Below are 26947 nucleotides of genomic sequence, written 5' to 3' on the forward strand. Positions count from 1 at the left end.
ATGATGATGACAAGATGAGAAAAGATTAGGAGAAGTGCAAGAGGGGAAAAAGAGGAAAGAAGGAAAAAAAAAAGGGAAGAAAATTTGCAAAGCAAAGTGTTAAGTGTATTACAAGCGGTGAAAAAAAACTACTAAACTAAATTTGTTTTCAAAAACAAATGCAAGACAGTATTTTTTAAAATTCAAGTGTAATCTAGAATAATTTTGTAATATTTTTACATAAGATGTCTGTATGGAAAGATTCATTTTCTATGACTTGTCATATTTCAGGAGAAAACTATTTTTATTAAAAAGGTAATCTGTTCTGAATATGAGTAAAATAGAGATTTCAAACACTATTAATGAATATCAATTTGTAACAAGAAATTAGTGATGAAAGGCCATTTTGCTTATCACGTACTGACTGTAATTTTTTCACTTATTTCAACTTGAAGTAATGTTTCAATATGTGAAAAAAATATGTACTTGTTTTTCTCCTCCTTTATTGAGTGATTTATATTTTTCCTTTTCCGGATGTTATGCAATGTACYCTAAATTCCTATTAGCTATTTACTGTCTCATTCTGATCAACAGCAATAAAATAAATTAGCGTCGTCCATAGCTCTGGAAATTGAGTCTGTTAGTGTGAACTGACATTTTAGAAAACTAGTGGAAAAACTAACCAAATGATCACACTAAATTAAGTTCACTGATAAACAGTAGACTGTACTTTCCTTTTATTTTTAAGTTATATGCAATAACAAAAGAAAGCAGTATATTTTTTCCAGAGAATGATTTTTAAAATCCAGTGAATGCAACCAGTGAATCAATACATATCACCTATGACAGTTTTTGCTTTGTGCTTTTTGTTTCTTTAAAATATTTGTGGTAAATAATAACAACAACCTGAAAAAGAAAAATGCACCGACTATATATAAAGAATGTAAAGGCAGTAAGTACATAAGTGCTGAATGACAGCAACATTTTGGAGGGGAGATAAAAAAAAAAAGAGATTTTAGATAAACTGTTTCCAAAATAATTGCGACTACACAACTTATAAAACATACTGTCTTAAAATAAGCTAGTCATTTTGAGCAGTTCATCTTCCATACTTAATTATATTGCTTAAGAATTATGGGTATCTTTGCTTTATGTTTAACAGACATGAGGTAAACTGCTCAAAGTTTATTACTCTTTTGAAAAGAAGATGCACATTTTATGGCTGCATCATCTTCAGAAACCAAATTCACTAACTGTAATAAACGCTAATGTATTTAAAAACTTTTAAAAAATTAAGAAGGCAAAGTTCTCTAAAATTTTCTCTATACAAATGAAGTCTTTTCAAGAAAATTCTGAGTATGAGTGAGTTCAAAATAAAGTGCACTGAAGCAAATATCTTCTCAGCAACAAAAGTCCTTATCAGGAGCACAAAGGACTTCCATGAAAAACAATCTCTCTCTGCCTGTGGCCCACTCAGTCTCGTGATGGCATAGCCCAGCCACGAATATCAGTTCTAAACTTGATAAAAGATTTGCATGTATCCTTTTAACTTGTGAAACCTGTTCCCAGGACTATGAAACTAAATGCCTTGTTTATACACCTTGACCCTTGGAACAGTATCAAAGGATTTTCTTGTGGCAGGCCGATGTGTCTTATTCAGTCATACTCAAGATTACATACCTATAGATTAAAGCACTGTGCATTTTAAAGGGTCTACTCTTGTCAGTCGATGTCAATCTGCTTCAATGAGGAACCAGTTTTTAGACTCATCTTGCCACACTATAACTAAGCTGTACTCTTCACAAAGCCAGATATTTTAGTAATTTGTCCTCACACTGATTAAAAGATTATGCACATAGATTTCAGTGTACCTCTGTATAGGTACAAACCATGATAACTATATTCATTTTATTTAATCCTTTTATGTCAATAAAATAAACATCAAATTTGGACTAAAACTGGTTTTCACTGAATAAAATTATTTTCATACTGTTTACTTACAACATGTTGTAACTAAGTATGATCTAAAACCATTGCTATTTCTCTATTTTTTGTCAGCAATTAATATTATATGAACATAGTTAATTATAGATGCTTATTCCATCACATGAATTACATCGTTAAACATCTAGGAATTTGGTTACCAATGAAAAAACATTGTTTATGTATGTCATCAGACTTTAGAAAGCATTCATTTTAATTAAAACACTTCTGCCAAATAGGATTAAAATTATTCTGATAAAAAGTGTAGGCTAGTATTTAAGCCTTTGAAATTTCATATTAGTAAAGTCAGAATGAGTCTTTGATTCCCATTCTTTTTTTATAAAAGAGTCTGTTTTTCAAATTTGCTGAAGTTTAAAAAACTGTAAACAAAATCTGTATACAAACATGATGGGAAAAAGCATGCTTAATAAATGTAATGAATTATAACGTTAATAGTATGATTATATAAAACCATAGTAAGTACTAAATTCCAATCTCTTTTGCTTTCAAATAATCACTTTTCATTAAGGGTTAATAAAAAAAAATACATTGCTGTAAGTTCAGTGAATTAAATAAGTTTAGATTTTTTGAATAAATGGAGGCATCAACCCAGACAATGTCAACTGACATTAAGCCTCTGAGATGACAGCATGCATTGTCTTAAAATCATGTGCAGTCAATATAAAATATGGTTGCACACATGACATGACTGTATCTAAATTAGGCATCCAAGATCTGCAGGAAATCAAACATAGTTTTGTCCTTAAAGTTTTTTCCCTGTTTACTACTGTTAACTGGTTCTTTACTTCATATCTACATTCTGTGAATCTTCCTTGAAACATCTAACCCTAATGAAAAGATGAGGCATCCAGTTTGTGTTTTTAGAGTTCAGGTACCAAAGTTAGATGTTGCTGTACCTAACCTGGAGGTGCTTAACTCTTCTGTTGGAAATTAGCCCATTTGTACTACAGTGGAATGGCTCTGCCTGGTCAGGCTGAAATCCACATGTTCCCAGTAGCAGTCATTAGGAGATGCCAAGAACATAAGAACAGGACCACATATACCAATATTTCTCAGAATAGTCTCATGATCTCTAGCAGTTTGTGACACGATGACTTAGAGCACAGCTAGTGTCTTAGTATTTAATAGCCCTCAACAAATTTTTCTTCCATTAATGTTTCCCCTTTGAATTCATGGAATTGTGTAGTCATAAACAGAAAACGATAGTCAACAAACTACTAAATTAGGACTGCAATACAAAAGCTCAAAGAAAAAAAATAAGCTTTCCCTGTAGCAAAACAATCTGAAAGTTAAGCTCATACTCTTTTTTCTAAAATTAATGAGTTTTCCCAGAAAGATACGCTAAGTCTCATACTAGGAATAGCTTGAGCCTCCGAGGGCACAACAATGATTACAGTTAGTCCTACTGGTATACCATTAGACCAATGAAATTGTGATTTCACTGAAATAGTTTCTCTTTCTTAGAGATGAGGTTTTTCATAAACTAAATGAAGTTCTGTTATTTCATCTGTGTCCACAGTAGGAGTGCTTTTCTGGCGTAGCATGTCAGTACTGTTTGGTAAGTAGTCTCACTGTAGAGAGAGAGAACATTTTTTTCTTCAAATAGAGAACTAATTGCTCTTATTTATTAAATTAATGACAGTTTTTAGGAATAATCTCATTGCGTGGAGAGATTACTTTGAAGTGACTGCATCAACTGACAAACTGGGGCACCTTTGAGCTGCAGATCAAGCACTATAATGGAACTGATAGTATAAGCAATGTCACCCTGATACAACGTTATTTTGGAAAACAGTGTAAAAATGAAAGGTTGCTATCCCCATGTATCATTTTCTATTGCCTGTATGTAAGATGAAGGATGAATTTTAACTCCTTTCAATTCCTAACAAGCATTGTTTCAATTTATTTCATATAGCATATGGAACAGCCACAAAACGACAGCAAAATTGGTTAAATTTGAACTGCTCAAGTACAAACTGAAATTATCTTTAAACTTTGTGTCACTTACTTACACTTAAGATACTTGTAGCCATTCAGATCTCCTTGTAGAATCAGAGTTTACACGTCTTATTAAGAACATCTAGACTGTTTCAAAATTAGTTAAATAATTGTTCCTCCAGTTTTTGAAGACAGGCACTAACATAACACTACTTCGTTATTACCATTTATATTCCAAAAAAGTTTGACTTCTAAAAAAAATAGGGCATTTTATAGAAAATTCATCGTATCATTTGGAAAACTGTCTATGTCAGAAGACCATGAGTACACCATGAGTAATAAGAGATCTCTGAGGGAAACTTATACCAGTATAATTTGCACAAGCATCTTCCTTAGTATACATTCTTCCATGTGGAAGCAAACATCTTGTTCTATTTTATGAAAATTGACCTACCAAAAAGAAAATACTAAGAAAATGTCCCATGATCTACAGGCCATTGGTGAGGTCATTGCTGGTGCCTAAGCATTACTGTGTGTTAATAAACAGCAATTTAGCCACAAATATGACTTGGTTTTGGGTAAAATTTTTAAACTGCTAGATACAGTCTAGCTGAAAAATCATAAAGATTCATATAGGGAGTACTTTGACAATGGGATCTTGAATAGAACAAGAAATCTTAACAAAAATGGCTATTTATCATTTGTCATGTTCCTTTGATACTTCTGATAACTTACAGTAATACTCATAGTACAAGTTATTTGCTAAGATTTCAGAAATTCTGGAAAAAAAGATGACTATTATAGTTCTAGAACTATAACGTTTATGGTGTTCCATTCTAGTCTACCGAATCAGCAGCTTATTCTTTCTGGAATGCCTGTTTTCTTACTCTTACTAACCCAACCATATAAGCTAATGAATGCTTCCATCTATTTTGTGTTCTTTAYAGTGATAACCTCAACAGCAGAGGAGAAACCTGGGAAGTAAAGCAGCTTTTGCTATGAATTGTGTTATCACCTAATATTTGTGTGTGCCTTCAGTAAGCATTTCACACTTCCTATCACTTTATTCATATTTCATATCTAAATTATATTCCAAAAAACCAGACCAATAAAAATGAAGCTAAACGTATTCTTTCATAAATGAAGTCAAATGTATTATTTCATATTTCATTGTTTCATTTCATATTCTTTTATAACATTATTTCATAAGCATATTACTTCATTTCATTATTTCCTAAGCAGCAATACAGAACTGACAAAAAGACTCAACTGCATAAACTTTACCTCTTTAGAAAAGTGCTGTTAAGACAAATATGTCTTGATACCTTTTTTAAAAATCAACAAATTCTTTAAAATATGAGTCTGGAAAAGTGGCAGTCTTCTTACAATGCAAGAAGCCTTGCAAAAATCACTTCAAATTCTTCTTATTATAACCTTGGACCTTACAACTTAAAACAGAGGAGCAGCCTCTGCTTCAAGGAGTTAGCAAGCTATTTTATATCTCCAATTTAGCCACTTAAAAACATATTCACTGACTCTATAAAAGAACTTTATATAGTTGAAATCAGAAATAAGTACAATAGTTATGAATTTGCTATACCTCAACCAGTGAAACTTACCAACAATTCCCATATCAGAACCATTATTTCTAACTGAACCACTGCATATCTTTAGAATAACTTCCAATGTTATTTTAAAGTCTTCAGGTATTTATATTCACAATATGTAAGCTTTGTCTTGATAAGTTATTTCAGAAGACTGGTAGTGAAAGGTAGGAGTCTTTTAACTCCACTGACCTGAACATGACAGTGAGAAATAATGGGTAAAAAACACTGTCTTCTGTTTACTCATATGAAATGATATGAAATGGGATATTTCACAATGCAGTCAAAGATGTGATTATAGCTTMTGTAGCTGTACATGACAGCTAACTAACTAGGCACTGACATAATTATAATCACTGTAGAATGGAGTTAAGAATGGGTATCTACTAAAATAGTCAGCCTCTGAGGAGCTCTGTGCTGTCCCAGCTAGCAAGATGATAAGGAGCAACTATCCTGATCTCAGTAATCAATCATAACAAAGTTGACACAGACTGAAAGCGAATAAAATAATTACATTCCTTTTTGAGTTCAATTATTCTTTTCTAGCAATTAACACAGTGTAGGTGGGTAGACAGATACTCTTCTGATAAAGATTTTAGTAACATCATTCTAACATCTTTAGTAAGTACAAAATTCAAAATTAAATACCACAGGAATGTACTTTTACAATAAGTAGGCAAAATACACACAGGAGAGTCAAAGTTTCTCTGAGAGCTATGATAAATCTTGGGCCCAAGTGAGCATTATCAACATAATAACCTCTTGTCTTATTGGCTCTATTTGAAAATTCAAATATTTAACCACTCTTTGAGATTTTGCATGGAGATCCCAAGACTTTGTTAGTTGTCCGGAATAACAAGTAAGTGAGGTGTAAGAAAAACGACAGATTCCAGAAAGGAAGAACTACAAATTTCCTTCAAAATAAAAAAGAGAAACATACCTCCTGCAGCACAACTCAGTTTAAAATAATACGAGCCCTTGCATGCTTCAGTACTGCTGCAGGAGAACGGAATGCGACAGGAGCGCTTGGGAACCTATCTGACTCCTCTCCCACCCTTAATCGTGAGGTATGGATGCAGGGAGGTATTTCCAAGCAGGTATAGTCAACAGCCAGAGGAAATGGAAAATGTCATACTACCATTCTGACTGTGACACTTCTCAGATATTCTAAGGTTTGCAAGGTAAGGATCTTGTTAGTTGATCAAATAATAATTACAATTTATATTAAACAGTTAGGAGACAAGTTGCAATGTTGTAAGTACTTATTAGTCATGACTCTACTGGGGTCCTTGAAACAGACCATCACCAATTTACTCTTCTCCCAGATGACYGAATTGCTGTTGAACAGACAGAAAGTCAGGTTGAAGTGTAATAGACTGAGGTCAAATTAAGCCTCACAAAGATATAGTCTCCAATGTAYTAAAGAAAGAGGTACAGTTATTAGTGAATAACTTTGTTGAATTGAATTGTAATTCTGCTGCAGAAGACCTAGAATACCTTGCACCTTCCTACAGCCTCCTATAACAGATATCACCACTAAAAAGCAGCCAATCATGCATTGAAGGAAAAAGACAAAGCTGAACAAACAAAAAACTTCAATTACTAAAGAGTTCACTCTCTCAGTCACCTCTTTTTCTGTAGTTGTATCAATTACTAATAGCAGTATTAAAAAATCAGCTGAAATTTTACTTCTGTGGATTTTTCATAAATTAACTGTTAAGAATTCTTAAACTTCCATATTAGAGAACAAAAATTCAATCTCTTTTGAAAAACAGTGTAAGTGAGGGGAAAGACAGAAGAGAAATAGCAGTCCTGATGAAATTATGAATACAACTTCAGGCTTTAGAATAATCTGAGCCTATTGTGGCACATAAAAACATAAAAATACCAGYAATGACAATGGTTTTGAGAGTTCATATTTAGCTGCCTCTATAAAATACTGTAAAAATAAAGTTGACATTTAACTGTAATAAGAGTTCTGCTATGTAACAGTGAATGAATGAGCCACTTACTTACTTCCTTAAAACTTAGAAATAGAACAATTTCCCACCAATGGCCTCTTTTTTTTTTGTTTGTTTGTTGTTTTTTTTTGTTATGCCACCAAATAGAATTGGTACAATACAAAACTCCAGAAGGTAATTCAACTGTTSGAAAGCATATCTGATTTGTCGTGTCACACAATTTTATAAAAGCTATTCAGCTAGAAGGCAATAAATGGGTGCTCTAGTGATTTACACACTTTTGGATCATAATTTTTTACACTGTTTTATTTTTAAAAATATATATATGATGTATACTATTATGTTTATTCTCTGTGGTATAATAAAATCATAAATCTATCTGATGAAAATAGATTTTATTCCAATTGCATCACTGTAACACACAGAGCTGCTCTTATCATACCACTTACAAAGATCAATGGTAACTTGAAAATGATTTCATTCCATACTACCCCTAATATATTAGCAATAAAAATACTCTTTTTAATTTAAAAGTCACATCAGCTGCTGTCCATCTTCTTTTAAACTCCTCTCCATTTCTGAAACTGACATATTATAGAAGCAAAATATTACCTAGTAACCACAGGGCTACTTTCTGACTTTTCTTATGAAAATCTATCAAAAAGCTAGTGTGTCAGTTCAGCAAAAACACAAAGTTCTTCCTGACATGCATAGCTGTGCTAGCACACCCTAATGCAATCTCTTGCTTTYTTTGGATAAAATACCCTTTGGGTCTTACAGAACTTATAGCTGAATGCCATTCTATTTGTAGGAATAAAATTATGACAGATGCTCACAACTTTCTTAAAAAAATAAATAGTTTCTTTTGTTATGATAATACTCCTTAAAATGTTATTAATTGATGTAAAATACTATTAAAAGGAGCTAACAGCTAGCCTCCCTTTTCAYAAAAAGTTCAAAAGTTTTCTCAACCAGCAGCATACATTTACATATATTCAAAACAAAAAAAAACCCCAAAAATATTAAGGCATCCATCCCAAAGACTCATCTTGATAATTATCATCCAAATTTTCAGACTGGCYCAGCCTAACAATGACAAAAATCAATTTTAGCTGGTAGCTGAAAAGGTGACAATATCTAGTTTATATATCTGCCAAAAATACTGATGCTGTTTTTTTCTATATCTGTAACACTATAGCAACTCAAAACTTAAATACCTATAACTCCGTGATAACATCAGCTAAAATCTTCAAAGCACAYATCAACATTTCACTGATATCAAAAGCTTGGAAACTGCAATATGAAATTGCACTACAGAGGGGTCTAAAACAGCATACCTCACAGGTATTCGCTATTACTGCAACCCTGAGATTATTACTGTCACAACTAAGCATTTGTAAACACTAAGYTTTTCTAAAAGAAAATTGTGCAGAAAGTGGGATATGAATAATACAAAGACTGAAAAATCTCTCAGCTTGGTACAACCAATAAAGTAGCAATTCAGAGATCACTTAAAWCAGTTTTCAGCAAGGTTTATTCTTCCTTGGAAAGCTGTTTGGGAGCAGTGGACAAAGACCTCTCACAAGTTTGGGCTTCGTTAGAATAATATTAAACCAGATGTCATCAGATGCATTCTCTGAAATCATACATTTGTATGACATGCACTGCTATACAAAAGCAATTTTTCCCAATATCTTATATAAAAAATGTTACTTGTTATATCTCTGAATAAACACTAACTTTTCCCAGCAGTGATTACTTTTCTTGCTTAAGAGCAYTTCCACAGATGAAAGTGCTTTACAGATAGTAAAGAGTTCAACCACAAAAACTCCTGCTACTTTTCAAAGTGGAAAGAATGCACAGAAAGTTGGATGATTTTTCTATAATGATACAAAAAAATCAGAACGAACAAAGAATTTATTCAGTACTCCAGTGTTTCTATAGCATTGATTTTTATGAACCAATATGTAACAAAATAAACAATGAAATATATTACAAAACAAATGCTAGTTAGAAACTCCTCTATTATAGCACCAACATTTCTCTATTATAGTATCAATATTTTAACTGAAAGATGTAAAATAATGGATTATTTAACAAATAATACATTTATTAACTTACTTGCTTTTTCTACTTTCATGAGAAATGTTTAAAAAACATTATGGGTACAAATAGTTATTTTTTGTAAACTCCTGCACCTCTTTTAGTGAATAAAACTTCTACCTCATAGCTAGACAAAATACAATTGCCATGGGAATACACAATTTCTTCTTTATCTATCTCACCTTCTACAATAATTCCTAAGACAAAGGTGTTCTATAGAACTATTTAAAATAGAGTACTTTTTAAAATACCATACCGAGAAAGACTAAAGTGTGGAAATTATATGGCATTAAAAATGCGTTAGGTACTCAAATCATTATGGTAGTTATGGTGAAATTGTTACTGAAATAATTATTAGAATTTTAACCTATAACTACAAAAGAAACAAGAGAACAGTTGTTTTTCATTCTAAACATAATGGCTTTCACTAATATTTTGTATATAAAGAAAATAACACTTACCTAGAAGAATTCTTCTTTATTTTTTCATCAATATCATTAAGGATTTGTTGAAACTCCAATTCTCCAGGGAGAACATTTAACAAACAGTCTAAATTGGAAGAATCAAGAGAATACTCTCCTCCCCACTCCATTTTCAGAATCTGTAAAATACATATGGAAAAAAATGCAGACTATAAGCACCAAATTATACAACATTTTGCTCCTTTGCAACAATTAGATTAATAAACACAATATATTTGTGAGGGATTTTAAAATCAGTGTTGAATAATGAAACTCTTCCTTCTGAGTAGAGTTCTATTGAGAGATATCAGTAAAAAAATACAGAGATACATTTTATGATAGCTTACATTTTTGGCTTAAAAATGAGTTATCTTCCCCTCAGTAAGTATAGTAGGTTTCTTCATTCTATATTTCTTTAAGATTTAGAAAGAAAATTCTTACTACAATAATTTAAAAATATCTAAAAACAGCAACAAAAAATGTATGTTAGTGGGTAAATTCATTTTCTATGTGTGTATAATTTTTCTCCATGGAGAACCTGCTTTCTGGAATTTAAGCACACTATTGCAAGTACGTAGAGTCTAAAAAAATTCAGACCAAAATACTATAAGGTACCATAAAACAAGAGAGATAATCATGAAAATATTTACCTTGAGATTTACTCAACAAATGCTTTGTCAGAACACAGATGAAACTCATTATCCTATTCAAACTAAATAAGAAGGTAGATCCTAGGATTCTTTATATCAGAAGAAAACTATTAGCTGCAATTTAATTCTGCCTTCATTTTACTGATAAGAAAGAATGAAATTCATTTGACAGCCAGTGATGACTTGCTTCTGGAGTTAAGGAAAGATTATATAAAAATGGAAACTTCTCAGTACCAGTACATTTAATGTCTAATTATTAGCATTTATTAATATTGTTTCTATTGCAGTAGCAATCTGAGGCACAAATGTGTGCATCCAAATTGTCATAATGTTTGGAAAACAAAACATACTTTATTTACAGTACTGAATTAAGAAATATACTGTTTTACTCACAGGCAATATTATTTTGTGAAGTAAATAAAATGTTGGTCAGTCACGATTATTTCAAATTTTTCAGACTATGAGCTAGAATAGAAATGACAAACCGCATATGCAATTTTCCATACAAGGAAATCTTGAATGATCATAGAATTCGTTTTATTTACACTCTGGGCCAAATCTAAGTTATGAAAAAAATCCACCWGTTACTACATTGTTTTTTTCACATTGGTTTCATCACATTTTCACCAATAAATCWGCTTTGTGGCATCACTGAGCCTCCCCGGAAAACAGTACATGACTCAGCATTCAAATGTAAACCTATCAAGACTGTTGTTTTTCCCTCAGATATTGCAAATTCCCATTTAGAATCAAAATCTCCAAAAGACTTAAACTCTTAGCTGAGGAGAAAGATACTAAGTGGTCACACGAATCTTCAGTAGTGGTGGCACAAATAACACTTTCTAACACCAGTTGCTAGCAGATAACCTTTCTTTCTTCTTCAAGGAAATCCCTCTTTATTCACATTTTTGGGAATTTACCTAGAGGCACTACTAGAAAAATGGTTTGAGGGTTTCTAACTGAACAGTCAAAACACATTCTCAGAAAGAACATCAGATTAAGATGCAAAGTCAAGATAACAGCGTTGCGTGAATATGAGTGTAGACCTGAAAGCAGCAGAACTGCAGATTTCTTCAGCAGAAGCATCACTGCTGAGATCGTCTTAGTTCTTTCAAAACAGAGTTAGAGCCCCAGGGTACTGCAGAGCCTGAGTTAACAGCGTGATACTAAGAAATATTTTGTGCCTATATCATTTTCTGAAACCCTTAGCAGCTACAGAATATTCATTTCCAAATAATAATTCAAAGACTTTTCAACAGTTTGGAATGTAGCTGAAACTCGGGCACCCTTCTGGTTAAAAAGTCTGGATGTAAACCAAATACATCACGTAACACATCGAGGAAAGATCACTCCTTGAACATAAGATTCAAACTATCTTAACAGATGTTACTGCAATTAGAGACACTGTAATTAAAAGCAGAAGTAAAAAGCACTCTCCCAAATGCTGAAATAGTTCACTCAGTTGCTGGCAGAAAGACCGTATGCCAACTTGGGGAGATTCTATCACCAATGGAAAAATGGAAAAAGATTAAACAGCCCTTTAAGAAATTGTGAGATAAAAGGAATATTGAAAATGCAGTTCACTAATATATGATACTATTTATATTCAATCACGGTCACACAAATTACACCCTTAAGAAATACGTCAGACCTCACTGCAATACCTTTAAGTCAAACCCATCTTTTATTTATCTATGCTTGCAGAACAGTCAATGTTTGGTGTAAAATGTACTGCATAATAGATACATGTAGTGAAAAAAAAAAAAGCATTAGTGAATCATTTTCATAAAATAGTTCTGCAATCAAAATCTGTTAATATATACATATATCCCTACGTCTTTTCCTTACAGGTTAGCCAAAAAACTCCTGTGTTCCACACAGAWACCAGTTACTGTTTAACAAATTCATCATACGAAAAAATCGCCTTGTAAACATGACAGCTTAGTTTTTATGTATGCATGCCTATAAGACTTCTATGTCATACTTGTTCAGTTCACTTGTCAAAACAAGGTAATTATTTCCTTCAGTCTTGGTTTMTGGGGGAAAAAGCAACATTTGGTTATCCCTGGCCGGCCCCACGGCCCTGCCTGGGCACAGCGGGGCTGCGTCCGACCCGGCTCATCCCCACCAGCTGCCTTGCGCTCCCAGCCGGACCTCGGACCTGCCTGGCCACCGCAGCCTCGCCTGCTGCTCCGGGCTGGGTGCTCGCCTGCCCCGCTCGCCCCGGCGCCCCAGGAGCCCCCAGAGCCCGGCCCCAGGCACCAGCCCTGACAAGCAGCAGGAAGCAGCCCTCCTCCTTTCATGGCAAAAATTAAATTTTGTTTCTTCACGTTTTTCATCTTTGCAATGATAMGAGGGAAGAAGTTGATTTTGAAACTACAAATTCTTTGCAAGTTATTTTAGACTGTAATAACTTAYTGCTTCTAAAAGGAGATTAATCTGACAGTTGTTATTATGCTGCATAAATAGTATCATTCCATCATGTTTCTACTCGCTATCACAGTAAAATATCCTATGTTCTGAGAAAACCTGCCTGAGAAATAATTGGCCATAGAAAGCTGCTTCACATGTAACTTCTGAAGGATCCCCACCCATAACAGGTAAAGTTCCTTCTAAAACAAACTAAAAGCCCATTCGTCAACACTAAAATGATGCAACTGTCTATCTTTCTGGTGGCTACTCGAAATACTTAGGCTATGCACAAGGTAGCTTAAAAAGAAATAATTTTCAGGTCTGTATTTTAACCCACAGTATTAATGCAAGTTTACTGTAACAATTCCCCACACATAACACGTCTAAAAGCAAGAATTAACTTTTGTCAAGAACAATTAAGTCCATTTGAAGAAACATTATGGAATATTCAAATTGGTATAACAATCATATATTTCTTGCTTTTTAAACTCATACAGCATTTACCATCTAAGAGCACTTCTTGTTTAACTATTCTCTTTTTCCATGTCAATCAAAAGGAAGTAATCTTTTTACAGAAGTCCTCTATAAAATGATAATTAGTTCAAATTTAATGTTTCTCCATTCTGTTGCAAAAATTTCATAAAYATAATTGTTGTGAAACTTCTCCATTACAAACATACATCAAAATTCCATGGGATTTCTAAGAAGATTAGGTAATGGTTATACTTACTCTAATAAACATTCATTTTGAGTAGTTTTTTGTATGAACACTTTTATTGAACGTATACATGTATAATATAMATGTACACATGTATAAATAACTGTATTTATAGAGTCATATTATACTGTAAAAATGCAGGTATATAGACACCTCATACTTTCTGACAAAGGATTTTCTTTGTAAATATAAATTATGAGTACAGTAGTATTTCGTTACATTGGGTAAAACATTGCTAGGCCATCTTTACAGCACACAAATCCATTTCAGTTTTTCTAGTAACTTTGTAAATGTTGTCAGATTTATTTATCAAAGAATATGCAGTATTGATATTCATTTATTTTGCTATGGCACTTCAGCCAGTTAGGATCCTTGTTTTRACTTCGATAGGCTTCAGATATCACAGGATAGCATCAATCATGGAGRATGGAAGGCAAATCTTGTATTATAGTTACACAAAGCTGAGGAAAAAAAAAACAACTAAACACAGTTTTAAAATTATGTTTGCCTAGAATTTCCTCTGAATCAATTGCTAAGTCTCATGGAAAATTAATTAGCAGGGTCCTTAGGCCCTTTTGAAAAAAATTATAGTATATATCTATTCAAGAAAATCACAGCAGAATTGAAGCAGTAAGTTTAGACACAGTTGTTAATAATGTTTGATTACACTTTGTTAAACATTCAACTAAACTTTAAACTTTCTTAGGCTTTCTAATGCCCTGTATACATTAATGCAAACTCTAAGTAAACCAAGAAGTCTTAGTTCATATACCATTTCATACAATGTAGATTGAAAGAGAGATTGGCCCACTGTCTTCAAGCACTATAGCATCTAGTTGAGCAAGCAGCCGTTGGTCTTCAGAAAGAAGAAAAAACACTTAATTGTTCAATGAAATGCAGAGGTAGGTGTTCATACACATCCAGTGTGTATGAAATAATCTGAAATTACACAAAYTTACACATAATCTAAACAGAATCCTAGTACTTATAAACATTGGTAGGTATTTAATGGAATCAACAATTTATGGGCTGCCACATTAAATGAATCATGTATACTTCAGTAAGAGGTCTAGATTSCCAATATTTCTAACCTATCAAGGCCAGAATGTGAGGTAATATATAACATATGTATCCAAGCAGGTTGAAAATCAACAATTAACAATCTTAAATAAATTAATCCCAAATAATTTAAACATGAATAGTTTGACATAGATTGCAGGGAATGAAATACCAAGTCTGTGACAGCGGGAGAGTAAGATAAAGGGTCAGTTATGATGTATTTTATATAAAAAGACATCTTCAATTTGGTTATTGACTTCCTGACTTGCTGAGGAAACAAATTTTTTGCTTGTATTATAACTTCTATTATTCACCACAACTAGCAGACACTGTATAGATAAACCAGATAAAAGAAATGGTAGTCTGATGTTGTTTTGTTCAAATCACTGATTTTTAAATCTGGAGTTGTATAAGCTGTATCATAMGAGTTTACAACTCCACAATTAAAAGTCTTTAAAAAGTCATTCAACATTTCAACAAGAATACATGACCTTTCCTTTTATTAATTTCTTTCAGTTAATGTCAATGCACTGTTRTAGCTCATTTAATACAAGAAACTTACTTCCAAATAYTTAAAATACTTTTAATATATTTCAAAATAACTTAAATAACTTATTTTGAATTTAAACAATAACATGCACATGTAAAATGCTAAAAGATGGGCAATACCTAATACATTTATTCATTTAGCAAGTTGCTCTTCACATACAGTATTATTTCATACTTCATGTGCTGCATAAGCATAGTCAAAGCACCACGGCAATCAAGTTTTCTGGACTGTGATTTTAAAACCAGTCTAATTATTTGAAAACTTATTTTAACATTAAATGACTTCTTTTTCTCCTAGAGATCGCATTCTACTTCTATTCAAGACAATGAAAGAAAATTATTAACATTATTTTAAAAAAGAGAATGTCAATATGCCTGTCATTTGACAACAGGCATATTGCAAACTGCAGAGGTTTATGTAGAGAGAATTAGCCAAATCATTGAGGCACTTTTGGGGATACTGCCTCTTTATATTACAAGAGATCTCTTTTTATTGTACTATCCTTGTAAAACGAAAGGGGATAAAAAAATTGACTACAAGATTTTTCATCACTCAGCTTATACTTCCAAACTATCATCTTTACTTTGATTTCCTTCATCTATCTTTAGTTGCACAACTGTTCCGAGCCGCTTTAAAGCACAGAAGATGTCATCTACAACCACATGGCAGGCAGCAACAAGAGACGGCAATGGCTTGAAATAATATAATTCAGTGTGAAATTCCTATTGTTCTGGACACATCCTCTGAATATTTAAAGTTTTGTCAGAAAATGCATAGGACTTGCACAGGAAGTAAATTTAAAAATCATAATTTCTAGAGCTCTACTCTGACATACTAAGAGCTTTTTACCCAATTTCCTGCAGTAAAATTCCTCTCAAAATTGTATCACTTTTAAAAATAAAGACTACTAAAATAAAAGAGAAAAGTTAAAATTTCCATCTATAGAAGAACATAACCTTTTTGGTTCCATTAGTGGTGTACAGGCAGGTACAGAAGATCTCAATTTAAAATTTGGCTAGCCAGATTTCTCTCTCCCCACTTCCCATTTGATTTTCATATGCAGTTTTTACAAAAATAGTTCTATTAAAAAAAATCTAATGTATACCAAAAATAGTCTTCATGAGGATAGTGTTTACATGGCATTTTGTATGCTGCAAATAACTTTGAAACAAGTTTTATTAAAAATCTCTAGTAATGTGCCTCATTCAGATTTTCTGCATTTACTGTTACCATAAATTTATATTTAAATGTTAGTTTTCAATTTATCAGTTATTATTCACCATAGGCGTATCATTTTTTCCTCAGTAATTTTCATAGAAATTTTCTCAGTACCTATACTTAAATTTKTAATCATGTTGGACCCATTTTCCTCCTAAATTCTGCTATTATAAAAGAAGACAAATAAGAGAGAGGGGATAGTACAGTATATCCTATTATTTTTAATATTTCCGGGTTCTTCAAAATATGTTGCTCAGCCCTATTTTCCAGACATTTGTACATGCAAGAATTTAAAATGAAGATCCATGAATCCTTGTTACTGCTTCTTCTCCATTCTTTGAGTCACACAAAGTAAACTGCTGAGAATATAAAGCAAAGGAATCAGCACTCCTTTTTTAGATTTTCTGCTACTTGTGATTGGTAAGAGACATTCAAAGACAAGGAGAAAGTTCTCATTTGCATAAACTTAATCAAACACTATTGGTCAAAGGCAATGACTTCAAAAGAGGAACATGCCATCTGGATTTGCAAAGAAACTCCTAAGGAGTTATTTCAGAAGAAAGCAATAAAGCACAACATAATTTCATAACCTTAAGGAAAGAAGAAATGACTATTTTCTGAGTAGCTCTTGAGTGCCAAAATTTCAAGAATCCAAATTTTTGCCATGGCCACATACACACAAACACAGAGCATAAAAAAATGCACATACCTTAACATTTTTGCATGCATTATATTTCTATCCTCTTCTGCCACWGTCACCCACTAAGACTACATAGATTAATCTCAGTGTGAAATAGATAACCTTTATTAATGATGAATGTTTAAAAAATTATTTTCAATTATAAATTAATCACTAATTAGTACACTAAAGTATCACCAATGCATAGACAAGACATGCTTAGAACCCTAGTTACAAATACCTTCTTTATGTTTTCTCATCATCTTTTTTTTTGACTAATGGTGTTTGCCAAGAAAATACATGATAACTAGAATACTAATTTCAAAATAGCATATGGAATTTCATTTATTTTCTACTGTTACAGCTGGAGATCATAAGTATTGAGCAAATTTTGCATACTGGTATGTTCAGGAAGGTGTCTGAGACTAGTAATTACTTTCCCCAGGAGGACTGCATGGCATTATTTCTTTCTTATGGACAAGAATATAAGAAATCTTCTATGTATGGGACTACCGGTGCAGYCACTGAAAATCCTCTTTCCAGTTGTGGCAACAGGAAACGGTATTTAGGGAGAACATGCAGGTTTTCTCACCTCTTGTGATGTAGTAGAAACATATAACGAGAAGACAATATGTTATAAGCTCCTAAATCCCACTCAGAACTGTGCTCTCAAGAACATATACTACAGCCTTCCTATCTTTCCTGTCATTAATTTCTAAAATTACACAGATTTATAAGCAATGCAGTGAAAGAACTGATCTTGTAACACACTGTGAAAGAACATAACATATACTATTTCCAAGTAAAAACCTTGCAAATACATGGTAGATACTTATATACTAGCCTATAAAAGCCTTTTCTTTTCTTGTTTATTGGAAAATCCTCCATCCCAACATAATACTCTTTCAGAACAATGGCATTTAAAGCAWACCAATTTCAAGATCTTTCAGGTCTTATAGTTCAGTAAATCAGATACAGAGTTGTGAGAATTTTAACAGAAAATAACCTTCAAGTGAAACTGTTATATTTAAAAGGAAATACACACAAGTCTGTGACCATTGCTTTTAAATGGTAGGCTCCATTTCAGTCTGTACACTCTTGAATGTTCATTTTTGCCAGTATTTCTCAACTTAATGCTGAGTCTGAAAAATGTCAGTTTTACACAAATGAAATACAGAAATCCTCCCTAGAGACCTCTCTTGCGTATGCACACTCTTAAGACTTGTTTAGTGGTACAGATGTTACAGATTTTTTTTTTCCCTCAGAATATTATTAAAGCTTCTTACTAAATTCCTCGTAGGGTCATATGCAGTCTTAGTGACACCTGTATACATGTCCACTAAATTCCCCTTTCCAAACACATTTTTTAAAATCTTCCAATTCTTAAATCAAAAGTTGGGATCAATATTTGCTGGCAGAACTTAATTTGCAAAGGTTTCATGCCATTTTGCCTAGTGCTTAACACAACAATAATGTTCATTAAAAATTCCTATATAATAGTATATATCATTAAGATATTACAAGGTAACAATCACATATTGTTTCTTCAAATTCTTATTACCTATGATTTTCAACTTCAAAAGCACCTTTAAGCTCCTGCTTCTCCTTCCCTTAAAAACAAAAGAAAATACAAAGTMATGACACTCTCTTTTATCATGTATCTCTTTTAGCATATATCACTATATATGCCGGAGTATACATGATCTAGTATGTGTCAAGATATTTTCAAGCTCGCAAGATAAGGTCTTGTTTGAATAATATTCATCTGCTTGCTTCCTCCATACCCCAGGTCTAGGACCGGCACATCCGTGTAGCATCTTGGTCAGTTTCCCATCCAAATCTTCAAAGCAATCATTTGATCAAATAAGATTTATTTAAAGAAATAATTTTCACCTTTAAATTCCTGAGAAACCTGCACTGCCCACATTCAAAGTATATCACTGAACTCATGATGAAATCCAGGAAGGACACAACATATTTTGGTTGAGAAAATTTGGTTACATAACAAATCTTAAGARGATAAAGCAAGACTATAACAATCTTCAAGACATCTACATTGCCTTCCCTTCAGAAAAAGGCTTTTCACCGTAGCAGAAGCGACACAACAATGACATGCCACCTATAATAACATCTTCCTCTTCACTCTGTTTACACCTTTTGTTTTTTAAGGCACACATATTTGAAGTGGAAAGAAGTTATTTCATGCTTTGTTTTTGTACTAAACTCYTTTTGTTATTTAATATACTAACTAWSTGCTTTCTCATCTCCTATTCCTCTACTTCAATTTTTGTGCTCTTGCTTTTCAACCTAGTTTCCAAAGAAAATGCRGCTTATGAAACCACAATGTCTGTGCATCTTTCTCACCACTGTCCCAGGCTCACYCTCTTTCCAGTTTCAGCCAAGTTTTACAGAGGAGTAGAAGCATCAGAGATAATTATGTACTTACAAATTTCATGAAAGTAATTAGACAGACAGAAAATAAAACCCCTGTAAATGACTGGTTGAAGCGAATCAAAATTTGCAATTGACAAAGAGACAAAGGCTTGCAACATTTAAGTATCACTCATTCAAAAAGCAGTCCTATTTTCTGAAGCTGGAGAATGTGGAAAAGTTTTAATCATTTTTTGCTTGCATAACTCCATTTGCTAAGGTTTCATGTCATAATGCCTAATGCTTAACATGRCAATACTAACCCTGCTTAACATGACAATAGATCCTTAACACAACCCTATATCCTTAAATGCCAGGTGCAGGAAGAGGTTGGTATTTGGCAAAGTCATATGACAGAGATCAATCCTCCTTAAGGGATCATGATGACAAACAAATCTGGGTCCTGATTTCAGCCTTCAGTGGTAACAGCTACTACTTTCTGCGTAGACAACCTTTATTTTTTTGGATTTGTGTTACATGGAGGCCTTGGGAAACAGGAAAAGAGAGAGAGAGAGAGCCTCCAAAGTCTCCTTTTGCAAAAAGTTTACCAGATGAAAGTGTGAGTAAGAAAAGATCACAATGTGACTTATGTAAAAACATCCACTAGCCAAGGGACTGCCTGGACATCTAGATAAAGCATTTGGAAACCACYTTACCAAACATAAGGATGGGGAGGTCTTTAGGGCTCCCTACTGTGTACTGTGGGAAAATTAACTGATTGCAACTGAATTCCACATAGGATGCTTATTTTTGTCAGATGAATCACATCTGGAATGTTTTAAGTAGGAAATATCCCAATAGCCAAAAGCAGAAAAAAAGCAGTTTGATGGAGATTGTAAGACCCTTTGGAACGAATTACACTAAATACATTAGAAGTGGACTTAGTACTGAAGACCAACCTCTGCCACATCCAGGGGAGTCTCCTTGACTCCACTCTTCCTAGTACCAAAGGAAACAATGAGAAGGTATCTGTGGTCCTTTCACTTCTTCAGATGCATCAGTAACCTGAGCTACAAGTTCTGTGCTAACACTCATCAGTCAAAAGGCCTCATGAGTGACCAGTGGAGTTGAGGAACTCTCAGAACAATCAAGACAGTGCTGTGAAATGATCATGAAAGAAATTTCCTGACATCAAACCTCTTTGGAAAACATCAGCTACTGCACTCAAAAGTGTTCAGCTGACAAAAAGGACATGATTAAATCCAGCGAGTTTCATCAGATACTTCTGAAACCCCACTCAGAATCCGGACCTAAGTAACTGGCACACAGTATACCAGTCAGAAAGATGCTTCTCCTTCAAATTATAGAATCATATCGCCTTCCTCTAAATTTCTGTTTCTGAATAATTTTTCCAAAAATTACTTTTTGTATCGTGGCCTCATGTTGCATGAGAATTTATTCAGAAACACAGATTGGGAGGAAGGAAAAAAATCAATTAAAAAATCAAGACAACAATATGAAGGTGTTTACAGATTCTTCCTGAAGAAAATGAAAAGATTAAGTGCCAAAACTGTGTATGATATAAGACCCATAGCTATGAGAAAGCAATGTGTGTAAGAACAGATTCATTGCTTTATATAATTGAGAGGAACTGAAAAAGTTCCAGGTGCACAAACCACTTAAATTTGTGACGACCAAGAGAGTTCAAGCAGTGCTGAATTTTGTACAAAAGAAAACCGAGAACTTCCAGAAGGATGAAGTATCACATCTCTTTTGGTGGGTAATATTCTCTCAAGAACTAATATTTGACTAATAATGTTCTCAAATTTCTTTTTTTTAAAAAAAAAAGAAAATTGAGGCACTCAGAACAGTTCATTAGACAGGGCTACACTGAAATTTATACCTAAAGCCAGAAATAAAATTTTCCATTTGGTATTTCAATAGTTGTATTTCATCTTCAAAATTCAGTATGATACCTTTGAGGACACTAGTTTTTTAACAATAATGACCAAAGATTTACTAAATTTGTCTTGCAAAGGACTTTGTATTCACTTTGTTCTTCATTTTTGCTCCAGGTCTTATATTTAAGATCTCTGTAACTATTTATATATTCATATAGATAAACATTCCAAATTTCAAACAAAAATTCCTCTGTTACGTAAGCAGWAGGGTACTTCTATGAAAAAAAATTAAATTTAATAAATCAGTAATATTTTGCAAATAAACATTTTATAAACAAATATTTACAAACTTTAAAAATATATAAACATTATAYGAATAAAATGCTATTGTTCTCTCTCTTCAGAATCAAATATTGCCATACTGCCAAATATATGAGTTGCTGGTATTTTCTAAGGTTGTGAAATCTTTTAAATTCTACTGTGTTTCTCATTGGCTGTATTCTTCACATACAACTCTCAAATTCTATCAAGTATAGCCAGTTAAAGAGGCAGACAAATCCCCAAAATCCGAGGCCTGAGTGACAGCATTTTACTCTTATCTATCACAGAACATTATTGCAAGAACAAAGACAAATTGAATAAACAGTAACTTAAAAAATTATTATCTGTTTTTTTTTTTTTTTTTTTTTAGAAAGGTGACTAAATAGAGCAAGCTTAGGAAGAGCTTAGACGTTAGATGTTAGAATTCTTATTTTGAGATATATTTATGAAAAGAAAGGTCTATTTCTGTTTGAAAGCAAAATACAGTAAGTCACCTGGCTTTGTCAAAGTAAAACAATAAAGGTAGAAAGTGTACAGCTATTTTGCGTATCCTAACCTGCCATATTTAYGAAAAATAGATACTAAGAAACAAACGGGAGGTGGCCAAAAAAGATTATATGTGGATCTGAAAGGGTACTTGCTACCTCTCAAAACATCCAACTGGCCTTCTACCTTGAAATAGCTGCTATATGACCCAGAATCACTTCTGAATGTCTTTTTTTTTTATATAGACAACTATGTACTCTTATCAAATATAAYTGAAATGACTCTTTAAAGAAAGACAATATGACACCCTATGCCACTTATCATGGCTTCATAGACCATAAACCACACTTTGACAGCTATTGACCTACTTGTTTATTTCAATTTGAGCAAATAGCGTAGTAAGTCACCTCCAAAAACTGAATATATGACATGAAAAAGAATAGTTAAAGGATAGTTAACTTTAGCTAAAGACGCAAAGAGATAGGAAAAAAAAAAAAAAAGAACGCTTTGAAAACTTTAGAAATACTTACCTTCATTATTTGGAAACCCAAGCTTATTGTTCATTTAAACTTAACCCCCTAACCCAAATGTTAGTTCAACACAGTTCACTGTATTCTTTCTGTTAAACAACCCCCTCCCCAAACTAACCTAATGTAATTCCCCAGTAACAGAAACTGTAATCTGAGCTCCAAATGTTTTTCTAAATAGTATTCTATATTTTGTGCTATTTTTGAAATTCTGCATTTGGAAGTATTTGTGCACACTAAGCATTTAAAGAATACGACCACTGAACGATAACATTACCTATGATACTGCATTGAGAAAGAGAAGCTAGTATGAAGATATGTAGTTGACATTTGTCACYATTTGTCCCCAGATGAAATTAATTTATTGAGGGTAAAAAAAAAAAAGCTTCTAAGTTGCTTCAAAGTGACTGGCTCTCACTTGTACACTTTTATACCATCATCAAAAGTTAACAAAAGGCTACATAATACGCAGCTATAACACAATGATGTTTACAATGGAGTATGTCCTGTCAGTGCTCAAAAGAGGTAACAGTCTGTCTAGATGCCAATAAATGCTTGGCCATGAAATGGCAGATCAGCCAGCTTGCTTTTCCCTCTCTCAGGGTAACCCTACTTCTCTCTAACTTCATTACTGCTTTTGTGCAGGTGAAAAACTGKCTATGGCTGAAGTGTGCTCTATCACCTCCCATTTACCCTAACACCTGAATGCCAGTTCACAGCTACCAATTCACACTAGAGTACAGTGCGACCTGTGCTTCCAGGCAGAGCACATCAACCTTCACCAATTTAAGCGGAACATAATATTTGSTTGCACTGAAAAGAGACATAAGGTCACTGAAATAGCGTAACTGGTGACAGCACATAGCATTTTAACACCACTAATAGCATAATCTGTGACAACGTACAAGCATTTTGTGCTGCAGCTAAACAGAAGTATATAACTGCAAAGGGGCTAATAGAGATTTGTAACATGGTTGCACAAATGGGTTCAGGAAAACATCTGCAAGCAGTCAATTCTGCAACAAAAGAAGAAAGAAGAAATGCAACTCAATCAGGAAGGATGTCTGTTGGAACCAGAATAATYCTGCAGAATAAACAGAAAAGATGCCTGGCAAAACCAGCACGGGTCTGTTGAGAGCAGATGAGATCCTCCCTTTCTTTCTGAGGAGGAGAATGAGAAGCATAAAACACAAAGTATGAGAGAGGAAACAGAAAAAGTCTCCTATTTAGGTTCAGGYTTTCACCCATCAATGAGCTCAAGCAGACCACCTCAGTGACTAAGACCTCCAAGGATCCAAGCCAACAATGTTAGCTATCCAGCATTAACTCTATGGTATTGTATACTCACAGATCATGTAAGATAAGCAAGTTAAGGACTAATTGTTCTAGTATTGTATGTTCCCGGCTGTTAACAATTAAGAACCAACCACTGGTGATGTGTACTGTTAATAAAGGCCAAATCAGTAAAGTGTTGTTTTAAAGTTTGAAACTGGCCTGATTTATCAGTTTTCTAAACACTACCAGTAATCTGTAATTCTCTAAATGATAAATACTATATATATACATACATTCAGTTGCAAGTGTCATGCTCTTGTGAGCAGAGCACAATTCCTAGTTCTGCTACACACTTCATATGTAGAGCATGAGTTGGGTAAATCACCTATTCCTGTTCTTTAAATTTGGTGACAGGAATGCTATTTCCTTTCTCCTCTTTCCTTTGTCCTACTTATATTGTGAGCTCTTCAGATTAAGGATTGGCTTTTACCAGGTCTAGCATCAACCACAAATGATGCAGGATCTCAAGTTGGTAGCTGCTATTTACTTCAGAACAGAAAACTGTAATAGCTAAACTCAATGTACAGACATTGATGCACCAAGTCTGTGCAATACTAGTACAGGCTTTTGCAACTGCAGAACTATACATTTCATTTCTACCACTGCCTACCTTCTTCATTACACTAGTGGTTGTTTGTGACCCATACTCCCTCTTCCAGCCAATATCAGGGTCTTGTACCCTTCTCTCACAAGAGTTCTGTCTGCTCCTCACTTCTACCTCCTCTACCAGGGTTCCCTTAACAGCACCCTCATATTGTGTGGCATTCCTTATTTCGCAAGTATGCAAACAACATGTAATCTCATTTCCTATGCTCATTCTGCTTACCACTTTTGTTGTGGGAGATGAGTCAGTCTGGACGCTAATAACAATACTGTGAAGACAGATGAAGATGAGAGACAGACCTTGTAATACTGGCAAGCATTAACTATTCAAATATTAATTTTTAGCCATGATGTTCTTTGAAAGATACTTGAAGTGATGGCCATTCTAAATAATGGCAAAGGCTTTCATGTGTCACCTGTTTTCCTCCTTTCAGTTCTCTAATTTCCTATAAAATCACTAAGACTCTACCCGGAATATTGCCCCAAAATTGAATTCTTCGCAAAGGGCTTGTATTCAAAAACAGAAAAGGAAACTACATTGAAAAGAGAGCAATCTTTCAAACTTGACTAATGAGATGTCATATCTTTTGCACTGATTTGCCTATTGTTCAAAGATTGAAAGTTTACTATATAACCAAAGAGATAAAACAAAGGATTAAGATTAAATAATACATTGTATATTCACTAGACACCAAAAGATGCATACCGTATGCAGCTAATGTATCTCCAGCAATTAAAAATTCAGTTATATGAATATTGCAATGATTTAAGTTTTTGAATTATTTATTTCAAAGTGGCAGAAAAGATTGCTATTTAAAAATAACATGCAACATGAAAGTCATGAAAAATTGATGTGCAACAGACAATCTTTAAGATTTGAGCTCCCTTTATGCAAAGCTATTAATGCTAAAAATTTCCTACCAAAATTCAAGTCCTTGGGAAAAGAAAACTTATGACCCGCTCCAGCAATTCCTAACACTCAGTTTTATTCCCTCCRAAGTATACTTGCAATTGTATGAACTCAAAAAGAAGTATAATGTGGTGCTGGTTAAATCAAACCACAAAGGAAAAAAAGGAAATTCTCACCAAAGCCACTCCCTTCTTTTCTCCATTTGCCTCTAGTCTTTCATCCTCTGCCATACTCCCACCTCTCAGATTCCCCAATGAAAATAGATGCTGGATGGCTTCATGTTAAGTCAGAAAAATCATCACTGTAGCTACATTTTACTGTATTTGCTGCTTAACATATCCCAACAGTGAATCTAACATTTAGAATCTATCATATCAACATAGTCATCATGATCCAAGCAGCAAATAATAGAGAGTGTCAGTGTCAATTTTGCTTTCTCACACTTCCTTCCCTTCACTTCATCTGATTTTAATAATCCCTGTCAAACCACAAACAGTCCAAATTACCTTCTTGACACAGAAGCTTTCAAGGAAGAGACAGAATCTCAACTTTCATTTAGCAACTACAAAAGCAAGCTGTCCAACTGGACAAATATTATTTCCACTCTTGACAATCTCTACACTAAAGCATGCTGTTTAATTTTAACTGAAGCTGCCAAGAGTTTGATATAAGCTTCTTGTTTAGTGTAGACTGACTCACAGGATTAGCAGATCAACAACTGTAATTGTGTTTAGAGAAGCCAACACTCCCAGCTAAAAGAGAAAAAGCCTCATGCAAGAGATGACAATTGCATGTTATAAGGGAACAATAAACCGAATTAAGAAAAAGATTATAAAAATAATTTCAATTAAGTAGATCTCATAAGGTCTGTTTCAAGAGCAATTTACATTTCTAAGACAGACCAAATGGTAGCTACCAAGATGTAATATAAATCAAACTTTTAGGGGAACACAGAATTTGTAGCTTCATCTACATGGGTGACAGTCTAAGAAAGGTTAGTATTTGACAACAGGAAATATGTTCAAYGCAAATATGCTTCCACAAAAGTACGTGATCTGTAATCATTTTCCTCTCTTTTAGTTTGTCTTTAAAGCAAGCTTGATAACATAACTCACTACCTCACATAGATCAGTTTAAAGGTAATTGACTTCTCTGATG

The 26947-nt window shown here is 33.5% G+C and overlaps 1 protein-coding gene across 3 annotated transcripts in view; it reads right to left on the minus strand.

The window, feature by feature from the left end:
* KIAA0825 (KIAA0825 ortholog) overlaps positions 1-26947 on the minus strand; it is a 248946-nt gene that overhangs the window by 205557 nt on the left and 16442 nt on the right. For all 3 annotated transcript variants that reach the window (XM_085299732.1, XM_085299730.1, XM_085299731.1), the window contains one exon: positions 10051-10190. In XM_085299732.1, the coding sequence (XP_085155858.1) occupies positions 10051-10181 (131 nt within the window). In that variant the 5' untranslated portion in view covers positions 10182-10190. The remainder of the gene's footprint in view (positions 1-10050; positions 10191-26947) is intronic.

The sequence above is a fragment of the Rhea americana genome, unplaced genomic scaffold, assembly GCF_003343005.1.
Source record: "Rhea americana isolate MKP2758 unplaced genomic scaffold, rheAme1 scaffold_153, whole genome shotgun sequence".
NCBI lineage: Eukaryota > Metazoa > Chordata > Aves > Rheiformes > Rheidae > Rhea > Rhea americana.